The sequence below is a fragment of the Molothrus ater genome, chromosome Z, assembly GCF_012460135.2.
Source record: "Molothrus ater isolate BHLD 08-10-18 breed brown headed cowbird chromosome Z, BPBGC_Mater_1.1, whole genome shotgun sequence".
NCBI lineage: Eukaryota > Metazoa > Chordata > Aves > Passeriformes > Icteridae > Molothrus > Molothrus ater.
The window spans coordinates 901142-916984 of record NC_050511.2 but is presented as its reverse complement, the minus strand read 5'-3'; the positions used below and the strand labels follow the sequence as shown (position 1 = coordinate 916984).

At 43.9% G+C, this 15843-nt stretch overlaps 1 protein-coding gene across 1 annotated transcript; it reads left to right on the top strand.

The window, feature by feature from the left end:
- Nucleotides 1–73: 73 nt before the first annotated feature.
- Nucleotides 74–15601, top strand: SKA1 (spindle and kinetochore associated complex subunit 1). Its single transcript, XM_036403467.2, has 7 exons — nt 74–209; nt 959–1062; nt 1674–1798; nt 2776–2864; nt 6385–6525; nt 11188–11357; nt 15232–15601. Exons 2-7 carry the CDS (start codon nt 963–965, stop codon nt 15378–15380), a joined length of 774 nt encoding a protein of 257 aa, XP_036259360.1. The 5' UTR covers nt 74–209; nt 959–962; the 3' UTR covers nt 15381–15601.
- Nucleotides 15602–15843: the final 242 nt, after the last annotated feature.

Sequence of the window (15843 nt, the reverse complement as noted above, 5' to 3'; positions counted from 1 at the left end):
GCGCCCTCCAACCCGGCCGAGCGCCCTCCAACCCGGCCGAGCGCCCTCCTCCTCCTCCTGAGGGAGTGGAACAGGGACAAAGGCCGGGCAGCACCGGCGCTGGGCCTGGTGAAACCTGAGGAGAACCGGGCGCTGCCGCCGGGCGCAGGGGTGAGCTCGATCCTCTCAGGGCATCCCGATCCGCCTCGGAGGGCCCTGGTTCCACGCAGGTGCGGAGGGTGGGGAAGGCGGCAGGTCTCTAAGAACGGGTTTAATAAGCGCGGTAGTTGATAGTATTTTAAGCCAAAAGCGAAATAAAGGCGTTTTAAAAGTTTCCAAGTGTGAGCCATCGGAGGGAGCTGTGTGAGCGCTCAGGGCCACAGTGTTAAATGCGGGTGTTTGTCACATTGCATAATTTTTTCTTTTAATCAATTCCTGTCTATAATAGAGTTAACGACTCTATTATTATAGACAATATAGTAATCGATATGTAATGCTCTTTTTGATGCTTCCAGACTTCATTAATAACTCTGCTAACACTTTTTTTTGCTTAATTGTTTTTAAAAAAAACACACCTCTTAAAACATTAATCATCTGATGTAGTCTCCCTGAGAAAGTCTTCTAAAACTGCCTCATATAATCCAGGTGTTTCTTGGTTTTTGCAGTAAACTCCAATTCCTTTTTTATTGCACACTTATGTAATAAGGATGCTCCCAGTCTCATGAGGAATCGCTGCACTGATATCACAATGCATTTATCTCCAAAGTTCTGGGAAAATTATTGCCTTGTCTAGTGCCACTTTATGCTTCCTTTCCTGCTTTCAATTTAGATAAAAAATAACTACTCCATTTACTATTTCATTTATGTTCCCTTTGCTTCTGTGGAAGATCTGTGTCTTTCTAAAAATTCTGCTTTTGTAGGCAATGTTTGCAATTTGGGTCTGTGTTAAATTCCTACCTTCATTTTTGTTCCCCCTCAGTGTGATGATGAAGGATATGGCATCCTCAAGCCTGGAAGATTTGTGCCTCCACATCAATATGAAGATTTCAAATATTAAAAAGTGTCTCCTATTGAGAGACATAGGTAAACAAGAGCAACAGTGGGGATTGGCTTGCACTTCACTCCAGGAAAGACACTGAGGGGCTGGAGCTGGGAAGGGGCTGGAGCCCCAGGAGAGGCTGAGGGAGCTGGGAAGGGGCTCAGCCTGGAGCAAAGGAGGCTCAGGGGGGCCCTTGTGGCTCTGCACAGCTCCTGACAGGAGGGGACAGCCGGGGGGGCCGGGCTGTGCTCCAGGGAACAGGGACAGGAGCAGAGGGAACAGGCTCAGGGTGGACACCAGCAGGAATTTCCCCATGGAAAGGGGAGGTCAGGAATCCACCCAGGGAGGTGGTGGAATCCCGATCCCTGAAGGGATTTCAAAGCCATGTGGCTGTGACACTTGGGACACAGGTTAATGGTGGCCTTGACAGTGCTCTGTGGGACATGGTCTTAGAGGGCTTTTCCAAGCTAAGTGATTCCATGAACTCTGTTGGTTGTGTGGAGCACAAGGCTGACAGTTTGTCTTGCTGCTTCTCCTGGATGGATGCGGTGGCTGAGGAGCAGGGAGTTAGATAATCACGGCTTGTGAGGGGGAGGAATATTGGATTTTGGTTTTTTGTTGGAGACTTTGTAGCTTAATGTCCTCTCCTGTGCAGGTAAGGATGATTCCTGCAAGCCTGTGCTCCGTAAAATACAGAATGGGGTGATCCTTGTACATGATCTCCTGAATAAAATGGAAAATGAAGTTAAACAGCAAGAAAAACTGAAAGATTCGCTCAAAGTAATCCTTTTTTTTTTTTCCTGTTCATAAAATACTGAAAGATTCAAAGAAATCTTTGATACGCGTGTCACTTTTTTTCCAAGATTCTTAGTGATGTTTGGATGCATGTGCTTACAAGAGAAACTGGGGCTTGGAACAGGCTTGCTGGTGGTTTGTCAAGCAGTTCTCCAGAACAACGAACATTAAAAATAGTATTTTTCAAGGCTTGTACATAGATTCATAGAATTGTAGAATGGTTTGAATCTGAAGAAACCTTAAAGCTCATCCAGTCCCAACCCCCTGCCATGGTCAGGGACACTTTCCACTGTCCCAGGCTGCTCCAAGCCCCATCCAGCTTGGCCTAGGACACTTCCAGGGATCCAGGGGCAGCCACAGCTGCTCTGGGCACCCTGGGCCAGGGCCTGCCCACCCTCACAGAGAAGAATTTATTCTTAATATCTAATCTAAGTCTACCTTCCTTCATCCTAAGGACATCAAAATCATGTCTTTGTCACTGGCCTTGAAAGCATGTCTTTATCATAATAGATACGGTGATCTAAAAAGCAATTCTACTTATGCATCTTTGCAATAGCTGCACGAAGTATTCAATTAGAATATTTGTCTGCTTTTCTACTGTATGTTTGCAGTGCTTTTGTTAAGTCTTTTGTGCAAATGTTGTTTGGGGAATGGAGGTGAGTTTACCACAGTATCTCATCTTCATCACCACCATTCCCCAACCAGACCTTGCTCAGGATGTATTGCTGAAGTTCCTTTTGCCTGCTCAAATTTCTCTGACATTCTGAGGGCAAGGACAGACACTCCTTCCTTTGTATCTTTACTAGTTTTCCTGTGGAAATTATGGAATAAGGAGGTAAGATGATGGGGAGAAATAAAAGGCACCTCTTAGAAAAGCTGAAAATTAATTTACTGTTGCCCTAATTTTACTTGCTTGATGTTAGTGGTGTGAGATTTCTGATATAGTCTGATATGAATTTCAGGAGATGCAGAAGGCTGCTGAGAGAGATCAGGAGGAAGCACAGCACCTCCTTGAACACATTCCACGCTATCTGCCTGAGCCCCAGAGCCGGTATGTGGTACCTGAGCCCAGGGGATTTGGGCTGCTCCTGGCACTGTCCAGCTGCAGCGCTGTTCAGCTGTGCTCCTTTCACTCTGCATTAACTGGGGAACTTTGGGAGCCAAAGTTGTTGTGTCTGTTGATTCTGGAGCTGGCTCTTGTCCAGGCTTGTGCTAGCACCCCAGCAAATCTGTCAGGTCAAGTCTATAAAATCCCAGGTTGTTCCAATGGGAGCTTCCAGGGTTAGGTGTGATGTAGTAGAAAGAAAGTGCTTCTCTGAGTCTGGGCATCCCTTCTTTTAGAAACACAAACACATCACTTTAGTAACTGCTACTCATTAAAGTGCCTACTCATTAAAGGGTTAGTGACCCAAATGCTGGGTCACTCGAACTGAAGTTCACCACTGCCCTTCTAAATACATTTAAAAACCAAAAATCCTCTAACTCAGTTGTCGTTCTGCTGGATTTTGAATTGTGTTTGTGGTAGTTTTGTTCTCTTTTCCCTACAGCAATCCTGCATTTATTTCAGCTAGCTATGACATCCCCTTGCCTTGGAGAGAGCTGTGGTAAGAAGCTTTTCAGAGTCAAGTAGCCCAAGTATGTGAAAATGACAAGTACATGAATTAACTGTTTTAACAGAACTAACGTTTCTTAATTAACAGAATTAATGTTACTTGAAAAGCTTCTAAGACATTTCAACTCTGAGTTTGTCATCTCTTTCTCCATCCTGTTGGAGCTGCTTTCTTTTATGGAGTGTTGTTAGTGTGTGTCAGGTGGGGTCACTTGCAGAGTGACCCTCATTATCTGGGGATCCCAGAGTTTCTTTCCCACCTCGTAGCCTGTCAGAAGGCAGTGCATTAGTTTGAACTCAGTGCTTCCAGTATGTGCCCTGAATTAACCAGCTTCACTTGGTCTGGCTCCTCATGCCAGAGAAACCTGTCTCAAAACACGACAGACGCGTTCCAGCAAAGTAAAAGGTTAAATGTGTGGAAAGAGGGTTCTAAAAGAGAAAAATGAATGGTAATTTTTGTTGGTGTGTAGCAGTATGGTCGTTGGTGTAGGTATTGTATTGAAATTGTTCTTAGCTGGTGAAGGGATGACTATTCTTGTTCTCACCCTTTAGAGATGAACCCCTCAGTTTAGGAAACAGCCTCTCAAAACGTCTCCAGGGGTGATGTGTTCCTTTTCAATTTAGATGTTGCTTTTTTTTGTGTGTGTGTGTAAAAATTGAAGGTTTTCAGAAATTACCACTTGGGTTCTGCCTTTCTGCCATAACTTACTTTCTTATCGTGGGAAATCCTTTGTCTTAACTTTGTATTAGCTCCTGGAAATTGTTTAGGTGTAAAGGGGGCTTGTTCAGTAATTGTGCCACCTCTGACACCAAAAGATTCTTTGGGATGTTGGTTTCCCTTACAGTCTTGTCCTGCTTGTGATTAGGAAGTTAATTGTGATATGACTTTAGCCAGTTCTTCCCTTTCTAGAGAGAACCAGAGTATGTAAAACCAACCAAGCTTTTCTGATAATTTTCTACAGATTGTGCTGGGCCAGCTCACAGCTGCTGTTCTGTTGGTGTCAGTTTGTTGCTGGTTTTTCTTGAGTAATGATACATTGTGTGATGATGCCATTTGTCAAAACACACTTTCTTCTTTTTTCCCCGTTTTATCACTTCTTGATATTCACTCTTTTGTGCAGTGGAGGGTCAAGGAAGTGTAAGAAGGGACATAATTGTTCAAAACCCACTGTATCAGTGTAAATATGTTTTCAGGCCTCTTCCCCAAACCTTCCTTTCCTGGCCCCCTCCTTTTCTGTTCCTGGATGTGTGGGGCTGTGAATATTAATGTTGAGTGATTTTTGTGAGATAATGCAGAAAGCAGAGGAGCACTTGAATGCTGGTGAGACAGGCCTTGAAGTCCCTGGGAAAATGAAAAGACCCACACAGAGAAACTCAGCGATTCATGGCTTTAGCTATTGTTTCTCTCCTATATCCTTGGGTTTTCTGTTCTTGTTTACCAGAGGAATCTCACTGAAATAAAAAGCAAGTTCAATATCTCTCAAGATCTTTGTATCCCCTGTGTTTGTTGAGATTCAGTTTCTCATTCCACCAGAGCCAGATTTTGTAAACAAGCATAAGTATTTCCCTTTCATGGTTCAGGTCAGTGGTGAACTGTGTCTGTACCACCTCACTGCAGCAGTGCAGGGGCAAAGGAGTGGGTGGGAACACAAAGGAAGGGTGCTTGGATATGGGAATCATCTAGAAAAGGTTTGTTGCAGTGTGATAGGCAGCAGGAGACTGCAGCGTGGGAGGAATGAAGTTTCAAGATGTGAACTTGCTTGCCTTGGTTCTTGTGTTTATCCTTTCACTCCAAACCCACCTCCTCCACCACCACCCAAAATGCACCCCCCTCTCCTGTCCCTCCAGTTTGCTGACATTCCCTGCTAGCTGCAGCGTGCCAGGAGTCGTTCTGTTGTTGTTGTTGTTCAGATGCAAACAGATGTTCTCCAGATGACGACATCTGCGGTAGTTTGGCTGCAGATGTGCTGGTTTCAGAAGGGCTCTGTGCTGTGTCCCAGCGCAGAGCAGAGCTGCTCCCAGCCCCTTGCCAGCGAGCAGGCGGTGTGGGAGCCCAGCAGGTGGCACTCACTGTCCTCTCCACGGCGCTGTCCTCTCCTGTTCCTCGGGGAGCACAGCAGTGGCACCTCAAATCCTGCCCCTGGCGGGGACAGATGGGGCATGCCCTGCCATTCACTGCCGTGGGACCCCATGTGCAGCAATGATCTCTTGTGGGACGGTCAGATCCAAGCAGAGGATTATTTCCTTGTCCAGGTCAGCTCTGTACTGCTTTATGTAATTCTGTATGTCCATGTTCTGACAACAGTGGATTTGGCCATATGCTTCACTTTTGCTGTCCTGCTCAGGAGCAGCTGGGTGGGTGGCTGGCAAATCCCTTGGGGTTTGAGGCTCTAAGCTGAGGGTTTAGAGGAAGGATGAATTTATAAAAATAATGTTCTAATAATCAGGAATAAATCAGGGAATTCTTTTGGATCTTGCCTAAAATTTTTTTTTTAAGTGTCTGCTAGGTGGTGTAGAATTTCTTTGCTTCAAAAGTTTAATGGATGAGACAGGCTTCCCAAGATTTGAACCTGTTTCAAAGAGCTATGAAGTATTTCAAATCTGCCCATTAAGGCTGCAGCTCTGGGCTGTGTTTTATCTGATAAAAAGCCAGGCCTTGCGTTGTGTGAAATGTGATGGTACATTGAATTCTGAGCTGTGCCATGCTGCACTTGGACTGCTTCCAGCTCACCTGCTAGCAGCCTCTATAGCACAGAAACCAAGAGCTGTGCTGACGTCAGCTGAAGGATATGATTTGAAACAGAGCAGGCTTGCTTTACTGATGTTTCTTTTGTGAAATATCACTTAATTGTGTTCATCCAGCCTAGCAGGCTGGAACTTAGGTCTGTGACTAAGCAGTGTAGCGGAATTCTCCTTCCTACTTACCTGCTGTTTGTGCACTGAATATTCCTTCATTTTACAGCTTTTATGTCGTGCCAACTGTGAAACACAAAGGACAAACAAAGGCTGTAGAATCCAACACTGAGAAGAAACCTGCAAAAGAGAAAAAAACCATTAAAGAAGCAGCATTAATAACCACAGAGGAGTTTGAAAGTGTTCCTGCGTAAGTAAGCGCAGCTTCCCTTGTACCCTGGCATATCAGTTTGGGTGGCACACATAGGTTTGGGAGAGTGACCTCTTGCAGAACTGGGACTGACAGAGATTAAATATTTCATAGGGTGAAACATGACAACGGCCTCAAATGGTTTAAATGCATTGCTAGCAAACCTGAAAATTGAATTAATTAATTGGGCCCCTCTTTATGCTGGTATCGGGAAGATGAAAACTGATCAGTTAAAACCCAAACCTCTTATCTCAAAAGTCACTGTAATTGTATGGACAGAGATTTATTAGCTAACAGGTGGATCCTCATCTTGTTTTGAGAACTGACATTAAAAAAAGAGCCATCATCTCATAACATGGAGGGTTTGTTTATATATAGAAAGAAAAACAGTGGTAAGTGCTGGTTTTATTTGACCCAAATACTGGTTTCTGGAAACTTCAAGTCTTGACTTACCAATCTGTTTTGAGACAGGAAAAGGAATCAGACTTGTTAAAAGCAAAAAAAACCACTTTGCACTAAAATTCCCAAACTTCTGGAATAGAAAGCTGTGGGTGTCTTCCCCTAACATCAGGACCTGATTAATATCCTTGTCTGAAGTCTGATATATAGGAATAACTTCTTAAAGGGCATTTGGGTGGCATGGGTAAATGTTTCTGCAAGAAGAAGAAATTTCTCTTGACGCCTAAGGCTAAATTGTTATTGAGATTCTAGATTTACTGTGTTCCCTGACAATACCTGTTTCAGTAAGAAATATGGTTTTGAGTCTGTACTTTACTTAAGGCTTTCCAATAATTTTTATCTATAGCCTTCAGAATTTTCAGGTGAGTAATGCCCATTTTCTTCCTTATCCTGAATACTGAGCTAATGATAAAGGACTTCTTAGAAGAGCATGCACCTGGTATTTTTATTCTGCAGAAGATGTCAGGTATTTTGTGGATTTACTCCCTTAGGTAGTTCTCTCCTGATAAAATTATGAGAGGATAAAGCCAGAGCCTAGGAATTTTTGGCCTTTATTTCTGCTGTAGTAAGAAAAATAGACACAGACTATTCCAGACAAATATTGTTTTAACTTCCAGTTAAGGCTATGATCTTCCACACCACAAGAAAGGTGGAAAGACACTTGGGGGCATGGCTTAGTGGTGGCCTTGGCCACGCAGGGGGAGAGCTCGGGCTCGATGATCTCAGAGGGCTTTTCCCTCTTAAAGGAGTTTATGATAACCCTTGAAAGTGGAAGGTTTTCCTCTGCTGTTCATGGGCGTGGAGGATGGGGACAGAGGCCAGATGATCCTCTTCCTATCCATTACAGATTCACAAAACCACAGAATAAGCAGAGCTGGAAGGCAGCCCTTGTGGAAATGTTGCAGCTGTGTTGGAAGGTACCCATTATGGAAAGGTTGCAGCTTAGACTGTGCTGGTAGAGCTCTAGAAATAATTTTATTTTATTCAGATGGGAGAAGCATGTTTGTTCTGAGGAGGAAAATTTACATGAATTTACATAGATCTATTAATCTACCAGTATTTCTGTTGCCTGGCAATGTTGTAGTACAAGATTGAGGGAGTACTTGCAATTTCACATACTGATTGACCAAATCTAAGCAGCAAGTACTTGTAATACAAATTCTCTTACACTGAATGTATTCTCTTGGAAGAATGAGAATTTGGTTCAGGGCCCATTTCTTCAGGTGAGCACTGGAGGTGGGGGGTGGTCACTGAAAAATTGAGGCTGTTTTCACTTGCTTTATGCTGAACATGAAGGAAAATCTATTCCTAACACCATCAGGCCACTAAAAGGGACACAGGCTTCAGTGACTTCATAGTCCTAGGACTGGGCAGCTGGCATTTAGCAAAGGTATACGCTGTGTTAAGGGGCAGATGTGGAGCACCCTGATCAAACAGAGCACTTTGCACAATAAAAAACCTGCAAATTATCTTACCCTTCAAATCTGTTGCAGGAAGGTGCTTTTTGGAGGAAGATAAAGGACATTTCACAGTACCTGTCTTTGTTAACTTTTGACTTTGAAGCAGAGGAAAATGTTTGCTTTATTCTGTGTCTACAGTTTTTACTCCTTTCTAAAAATGTTACTGCTGAAAGCATTTTAGATTCTGTGCATTCATTATAACTCTCAAGTCTCAAAAGATGGTGGCTTGGGAGAATACATGGCTATTTTAGCCCAACCATTTTTGAGAGAGCAGGGGTGGCCATTACAAGCTTTATCTCTTTTAGAGTGGCATATATGTGTTATATTGATGTTATTCTTTTCTCTGAGGAACACGGCACTGTGCTCTGGTTTTTGTACCTATAGAAAAAATGCTTTGAAAAAGGGCTTCTGTGGATTAAAAAAAGAAACTGACTGGATCTTTTTTAGAAGAGTTTTGAATTTTACTGCATTTGGAATAGTGAAGCAGATTTTAAAGTTATTTTAAATCTAAATTAAATGCCTGAATTTGGAGCTTCTCAACTTTGTATTTTTATATTAGCGTACATATGGACTGAAATAAATGTCAGCATTAACGGGTTTGCCAGCCATGGTTGGGTAGAAACATGAGAGGGCTGTGGGACAGCTGGAGTTTTTATGATCCTTAGTTATGCACAGAATAAAAATTCCATTTGGTTTTGACAGGGTTTAATTTCAGATTAAAGCATCTTGGATGCCCGAGGGCCTCTCAAAGAACATTTGTGTTTAGGTTTAGGCAACCCAGTCGTGCCTCTCTGTTTCAGTTTCAGGAGGAGCTGAGGTGCTGCCTTGGCTTTATGAAGTGCGTTCACTGTCTGTGTGTTGACCGTGGGAGCCCAGGAACTTAAATAAAGGTGTTTTCTACCTCTGGGCCGAGCCTTCCTCGCTCGGCACGCTCCCCTGCGGCGCAGGGAGGCGAAGAGAGCAATAAGCAGCAGTTAATGCGCGCAGGCAGAGCCCTGCTGTGCTCACAGGCTGTGCTCCTGCCGCGGCTGCATGGCCGGGGGGTAGTGCTGCTCTATCACTGGGCACAGTGGAGCGTTTTTAGAGCTACGGCACGGCTGCGCCCCCAACGCTGAATAAAGCGCGGTGTCGATAAAGTCGAAAGGTGGTTGCCAGTAACTTAGTGGCTACTAAGTTTCAAACTCGGTTTGGAGGCAGAGCAATTGCTTTGGATTCAGTTTTACGCGCCTCGCCGGCCTGTCTGCCTGGCAGGGACTGGCTGCTGTTGAAATCTACAGCACTTATTTTGAGTTGGCAATTGCAGAATGTCTGTCTGAATTCTGGTTTGGAGTACTGAACTTGTAATTGATTATCTACTTCTGCTTTGAATTCGTTGTGTGTTCTCCAAAGATTGAGCCTGTCTGCTCAGATTAAAATGAGGGAGGAGCTTGCTGTTCATTGATCTTTTCAGTCTTGCTGTCCCACAGCTTTTGGTCACCTGCTCTACTGACCTAGAGCATTCATTCTCAAAATGAATTGTGACACTTGTGTAATTCCTCACGTCTGCAAACCCATACTGAACAAAACACAAACAGCCAGGTTGGGTTTGTTGTAGCAACTGAATGAAGGCCACAGGACAATGTAGGTTGCATGGCTGGCCCAGCCTTTACTGCCATTTTTGGGGGGGGGAAGGAAGGTTGTGTTGTATTTAGCTTACTGCTTGTCATTTGAGTTTCAGATTTCATTTTTATATAATGGTTTCTCAGTGTGCAGCACAGTTCCTTTTCCTTGAAGGCATGGCTTTACATCTATAAATACTGAATAGCCTTGCAAATCTTCCAATGTTCTAGTATTTCCACATCACTTTGTTCTTTATCTTCTGTGCTTCCTGTACCTCTAGGCTGTTATCAACAGACCTTATTCTTCTAGTACTAGTATTATGAAAAGCTCTGAGAGTTCAGAAATGGATGCTGGTGGTGCAGAACCTTATCTTCACAGCTCAGTAAGCTGCACAGCCAAATGCAGAAGGCAACACACAACTAGTAGCTCATCAAAAAACACCAAATAATCACAGAATCACTGGGTTGGAAGAGACCTTCAAGATCATCATGTCCAACCCATACCCTAACACCTCAACTAAACCATGGCACTTAGTGCCACATCAAAAAAAAACACCAACCCAAAAACAAAGCAAAAACCAACCAAACAGACATTAACAAACCAACAAACAAATTTTAAAAAGGGCCCATGGTGGGCACGGGGCCGCTTTGCTCCGGCCCCGCTCCACACCCGCTGCCGGATTGTTCAGTGCCCCGGCCAAACAATAAATGGCTGTGACATCAAACACAGCTCATTTGTGATGATAATATGAGCCAAGTTGTGCTCCTAGGCAGACATTTCATTTCATGCTGTTTTCTGCAAAGTTGCTTTATTTTTCTGTGTTTAAGTGGTATGCTATAAAAGCAACCTTTATGCCATTTTGAAAAGCTTTTTACAGCTTAAGTACTGAATGCATTCTGCTTCTTAATTTAGCTTTCTAATATTTTATCTTTCTGGTTTAGGTTCTGTCATGGCCTTTTTACCTTCAGGATTGTTAAGCAATCAAGGAAATGAACAGAATTAACTACTAGATATATTCATTAATACAAAACAGGAGAAACTACCTCTAACTAGGAATGGCTTCTTCAGTTAGGGCAGATGAAAGAGAAGAATAAACACAGAACTTTGTGACTTTCTGGTTACTGATTCTTATTTTTATTTGTAGGTATTTGAAAGGCCGTATAACATATGATCAGATTAATGCGGTTGTTCAAGAGATTAACAAGGCCGTGGTGGGCAAGTACAAGATCTTGTATCAGCCTTTGAAGTCTATGAGTGCACCAGTCAGAAACCTCTACCACAGGTTCATAGAAGAAGAAACTAAGGATACAAAAGGTATTTTGTTTTTCCTTTGTTATTCCCAAACTTGTAACACTTGGATGTTGCAGCAGAAGTATAAAAATACTGGTCTTTTTTTCAGTATTTTTGACTGAAGAGTTTCCCATAGTTATTGGCTCACTTTTTGAACGTTTTCTTTGAAAAATACATCCCTTTGATGGTGTGTCATGGCAGAAACTTTGAGTGCACAAAGATTTAGTTTGGAATCATTACAAGTTCTGGAAACTCTTAGTCTGATAACCAAACCATAGAAATGTGTTCTCAGGTGTTAAACTTGGTTGGACATGAACTATTAAAAATTTGTTCTGAAGTTGGGAAATCTGGCTAATTTATTGTGCTGCAGTGGCTTTGTAGAAGAGGTAAGTCTGTCTGATAATCTTAAAAAGTTTTCTCCTCTTAAAAGCATAGAGGGAATGAAAACCAAAATACCTTTCTTTCAATTGAAAAGTTGCACTTACAGTCTATAGTTTTTCCAAAAACATGTGGCACAGTAAGTCTCTGATATAAAAATCTCCTTTTTGGCATGCCTTTCCTCTTGAGAACAAGTACATAATTATTCCTGGAGAGGCATACTGCACATGTCAAACTTGGGGATGTCCTTAGAATGCCCTCATGTTTCCAAGTTCAGGCATAAAGAGTGGAGCAAACTGTCTTCTGTCACACATAAAAAGAGCTGTCTCTGACAACACCATGGTACCCACCTTCTGTTTTAGGCCTGGACACAATGCTAGAACCTCTGCCCTGAGCATTCACTGGGTACTCAGGAGTGCCCTGAACATAAACTGCAACATTTTCTGCCTTCCTTCGGTTTTGTTGCTCTTCAAGGCTCTGGATATTATAGTATTATGATAACATCAGTGACTTCTGGGTTCTAGATCCAGCTTTTCTATAGGGAGGGAATTCTGATCTGATGGACATGCTGGCACTTTGTTCTGAGACCTGCAAGATAAACACAGAATCACAGAATGGTTTGGATTGGAAATGGCCTTCAGTATTAGGCACTTCCACCCCTGCCATGGGCAGGGACACCTTCCACTGTGCCAGGCTGCTCCAAGCCCCATCCAGCCTGGCCTTGGACACTGCCAGGGATCCAGGGGCAGCCACAGCTGCTCTGGGCACCCTGGGCCGGGGCCTGCCCACCCTCCCAGCCAGCAATTCCTAATTGCCAAGAGCCCAAAATCTGTGCCTGCCCTCTGGCAGTGGGAGCCATTGCCTGGGTGCTGTCCCTGCAGGCCTTGTCCCCAGTCCCTGGGCAGCTCTGCTGGAGCCCCTGGAGGCCCTGGCAGGGGCTCTGAGGTGTCCCTGGAGCTTCTCTTGTGCAGCTCAACAGCCCCAGCTGTGCCAGGCTGGCTCCAGAGCAGAGGGGCTCCAGCCCTGGCAGCAGCTCCGTGGCCTCCTCTGCACTGGCAGCAGCAGCTCCAGCTCCTTCTCGTGCTGCAGTTACAGGGCTGGACACAGGACTCCAGATGAGATCTCAATTGCCATACAAAGGTCATTGTTTAAAGGTTCTTGTTAAAATGGATCTAAGCACAGAATGCAGCTAGGTAAATTCATTCTAATGCAGTTATATAAATTCATGTGACTGACTTTTGGTTTGGGCTGTGATGGTTTGGCCTCTCTCTAAGCATGTTTTGCCTCAGTTGAACAGCAGCTTATATTAATCTTGATTTCTTAATATACTGGCTTCATCAATTTAATTTACAACACATTTTTGGTGTCACTGTTCCTATCCTTAGGACAGTAGTAAAGAGTTTGAGCCCACAGCTGTAGAAGAGAGGCTGAACACTAGAAGGGCCCTCCTGGGCCTGGAGTGATGCTCAGTCTGCACTGTGATCCACAGCAGTCTTGGCTGCAGTGAGGAAGCCATTCCAGCAACTTGAGAAAGCCACAGCTAGTCAGAGAATTTTCTGTCAGCTGTGGGCTTTAATTCTGAAAAACTGAAATGCTTAATTGCTTTAAGTACCTGAGAGATGTTCTTTATTTCTTGTTTATTTTGAGAAGCTCAGTTAGGAAACTAGGACATTCAGCATCTGATAGAGCGAGTGTAGTTGTGTGGTAGATGGTTTTGTTTAGGTTTTTTTGTGATTAATCATTTAGAAAGCCAAGAGAAACGTCCTGGAAGGCTGTCAGATGGTTCTTATCTGGCCAGCACAAAATGATTAAATGTCTTTATCCATTCCATTTTTCAGGATGACGTTCTGCATTCATTGATTTGTTTGTTTAAATCTCTCCTGTGAGTGTCTCTCTGCTTAGGATTCCCACTGGTTTTCAGCCTGGGCCAATTGCCAGCTGACCTCTTCTCTGATTTCAAGATGAGAGAAGATGCTGCCTGGTTTATCAGGGTCACTTCCAGCCACTCAGGTGGTTCAGTGAGTTTAGCTGGTTGTTTAGCACATGGACCAAACCACTGCCCTTCACCCAGCTCTGATTTCTTCACAAAAAAGATCCTGCTCTGCTGAATGTTGCCACTCTGGCTTGTGAGCAAATATAAGAAGGAATCTTGTTTTATCAAAATTCAGGATGTTCTGATGCTCCCCCAGACGTAACAGACTGTGAAGGCAGCAGGCAGGTTATGCCTGGCTTCCCAACACTGTTTGGGTGTGTTGGTGTCCCTGGAAGTTGTAAATGGTCTCTATTTGAGACGTTTTCTAATTTGAGCAGTAATGCAGCTCTTCTTTCTTTTCCTGGTAAACAAACTTCCTACTTCTCATCTGTATGTGGATTTGGTGGCGTTACAAGCTCTGAGATTCCAGCAGAGTTCCTCTCTGGGGAAATATCTCTAGATTTTGACAGTTATTGTCTCTGGAAGATTCTACTCCCTGTGAGACAAGTGTGTCACCAACTCCCATGAGAGGCCCAGGCTGTGAGAAAACATGATCTGTTATTTCTCAGCTCTGTCTGAGCAAGATTTTGGGGGACATTGCACTTACAAACATAATTCTTGGACCTCAGTTCTTTTCTGGCAGCATCGGCTTTCCAGCTTGTATCAGCTATATCCCAGTGAAACTGGAAGGACTTAACAGGAGGAAGAGATGCTCCATTTTTTCTAAGATGTCACTGCCTCAGTGTTAAGGATAAAACAAGGAGGGAGAATGTGGTCTTCTTTTTCTAAACTGCAACACCCCTTCCCTTGTGTCCTCCTTCCCATTAGACTTGGAAGCGTGATACTACACATAATTCAGTAATGATTTAGGTTGGAAAAGGTCTTTAAGATCACAAATTCCAACTGTCAACCGAGCAGCATGTTCACCATGTCATCCAGGGGCACATTCACACAGTTTTTTGAACACTTCCAGAGATGTTAACTCCACCACTGCCCTGGGCAGCCTGAATTTTAATGACAATTTGCTTATAGAAGTAGTCAATCAACTGAAAGAAGGGGGGAGCTCTCAGCTTTGATGCAGGACTTCCCTGTGCCATTTTCTTGGAGACACAGGGACGATGCTGTTGCGAGTGATTAGTCTTTTCCTGGGATTTTCTTAAGTAATGATGGATCATTCTTTTCCAAATCTGATATAAGTCAAGGGAATGGTGGGCTGCATAGCTCTGATGCATGCAGGGCTCTGTCCTTATGGCAGAGATCTAATTCCAGAACGTGAGTGCCTGCTGGGAGACAGAGCTCATGGAGTGGGGCCTGTGGATGATGCAGAGTGTCTGAACTTCAGGGGAAGGCTGAAAATTCTCTTTCTTACGACAGGTTTTAAAAGTAGAACAAAGTTCCCAATATAGTGTGAAGCCATCCTACTGACTGTAGAATTATGAATTGTAGATTGTGGAATGATGAAGAAGAGGCTGTGCTGTCACTTGTGGAATGCTGAGGGTATCCCACAGCAGAGTAATTTCTGTAACAAAACCGCTCTTTGTTTTCCAGGAGCATTTTTTATTGTGGCAGATGATATCAAGGCGTTCACTCAGCTGAAATTGGACAAGAGGTTCCACAGCATCCTCAGCATCCTGAGGCACTGCCAGAGAGTGAGAGAGATTCGTGGCTCGGGGCTCATCCGCTACGTCATCTGCTAACAGCTCCCCGTGCCTGACCTGACACCCTGCCCTGCTCTCCAGGCAGCAGCAGGGACAGACAGGCATGGGTTTTCAGGCATCTGCCATAAATTAGGAGTGGCGTTCAAGTATTTGAGCTTTGCTTTGCGAAGTTAGGGGGAACTACAAACCCGAACCAGAAAGTCAGCTGGGCACATTTTCTGGTCGGTAAAGTAAAAAAAGTAAAGTTCTCTTTGTGTTAACCATGGTCCTTTGGTCCTTTTGTGGACCAAAGGTCTGAGTGTGTTTTTTTTCTTTTTTTCTCTTTCTCTCAGAGAATTTTTCTGCCGTTTGTTGCCTAAGAGATGAGAACAATGGGTATTTGAGACAAAAGATGTGGCGGGGGGGGAGGACTGTGGGGTGGGGAGGAAAAGGGGTGCAGTTTGCTACTGTCCCTTAGCTGCAGGGATTTCTATTGACAAAGGCAGAGATGTGCCTGGGCTGG

Bases quoted from the DNA above. Each gene is read 5' to 3' on its own strand.
- SKA1 (XM_036403467.2), top strand. From the start codon at position 963: ATGATGAAGGATATGGCATCCTCAAGCCTGGAAGATTTGTGCCTCCAC. The intron at 1,063-1,673 runs GTAAACAAGAGC...TCTCCTGTGCAG, and splicing joins TCTCCTATTGAGAGACATAG to GTAAGGATGATTCCTGCAAG. The intron at 11,358-15,231 runs GTATTTTGTTTT...TTTGTTTTCCAG, and splicing joins AGAAACTAAGGATACAAAAG to GAGCATTTTTTATTGTGGCA.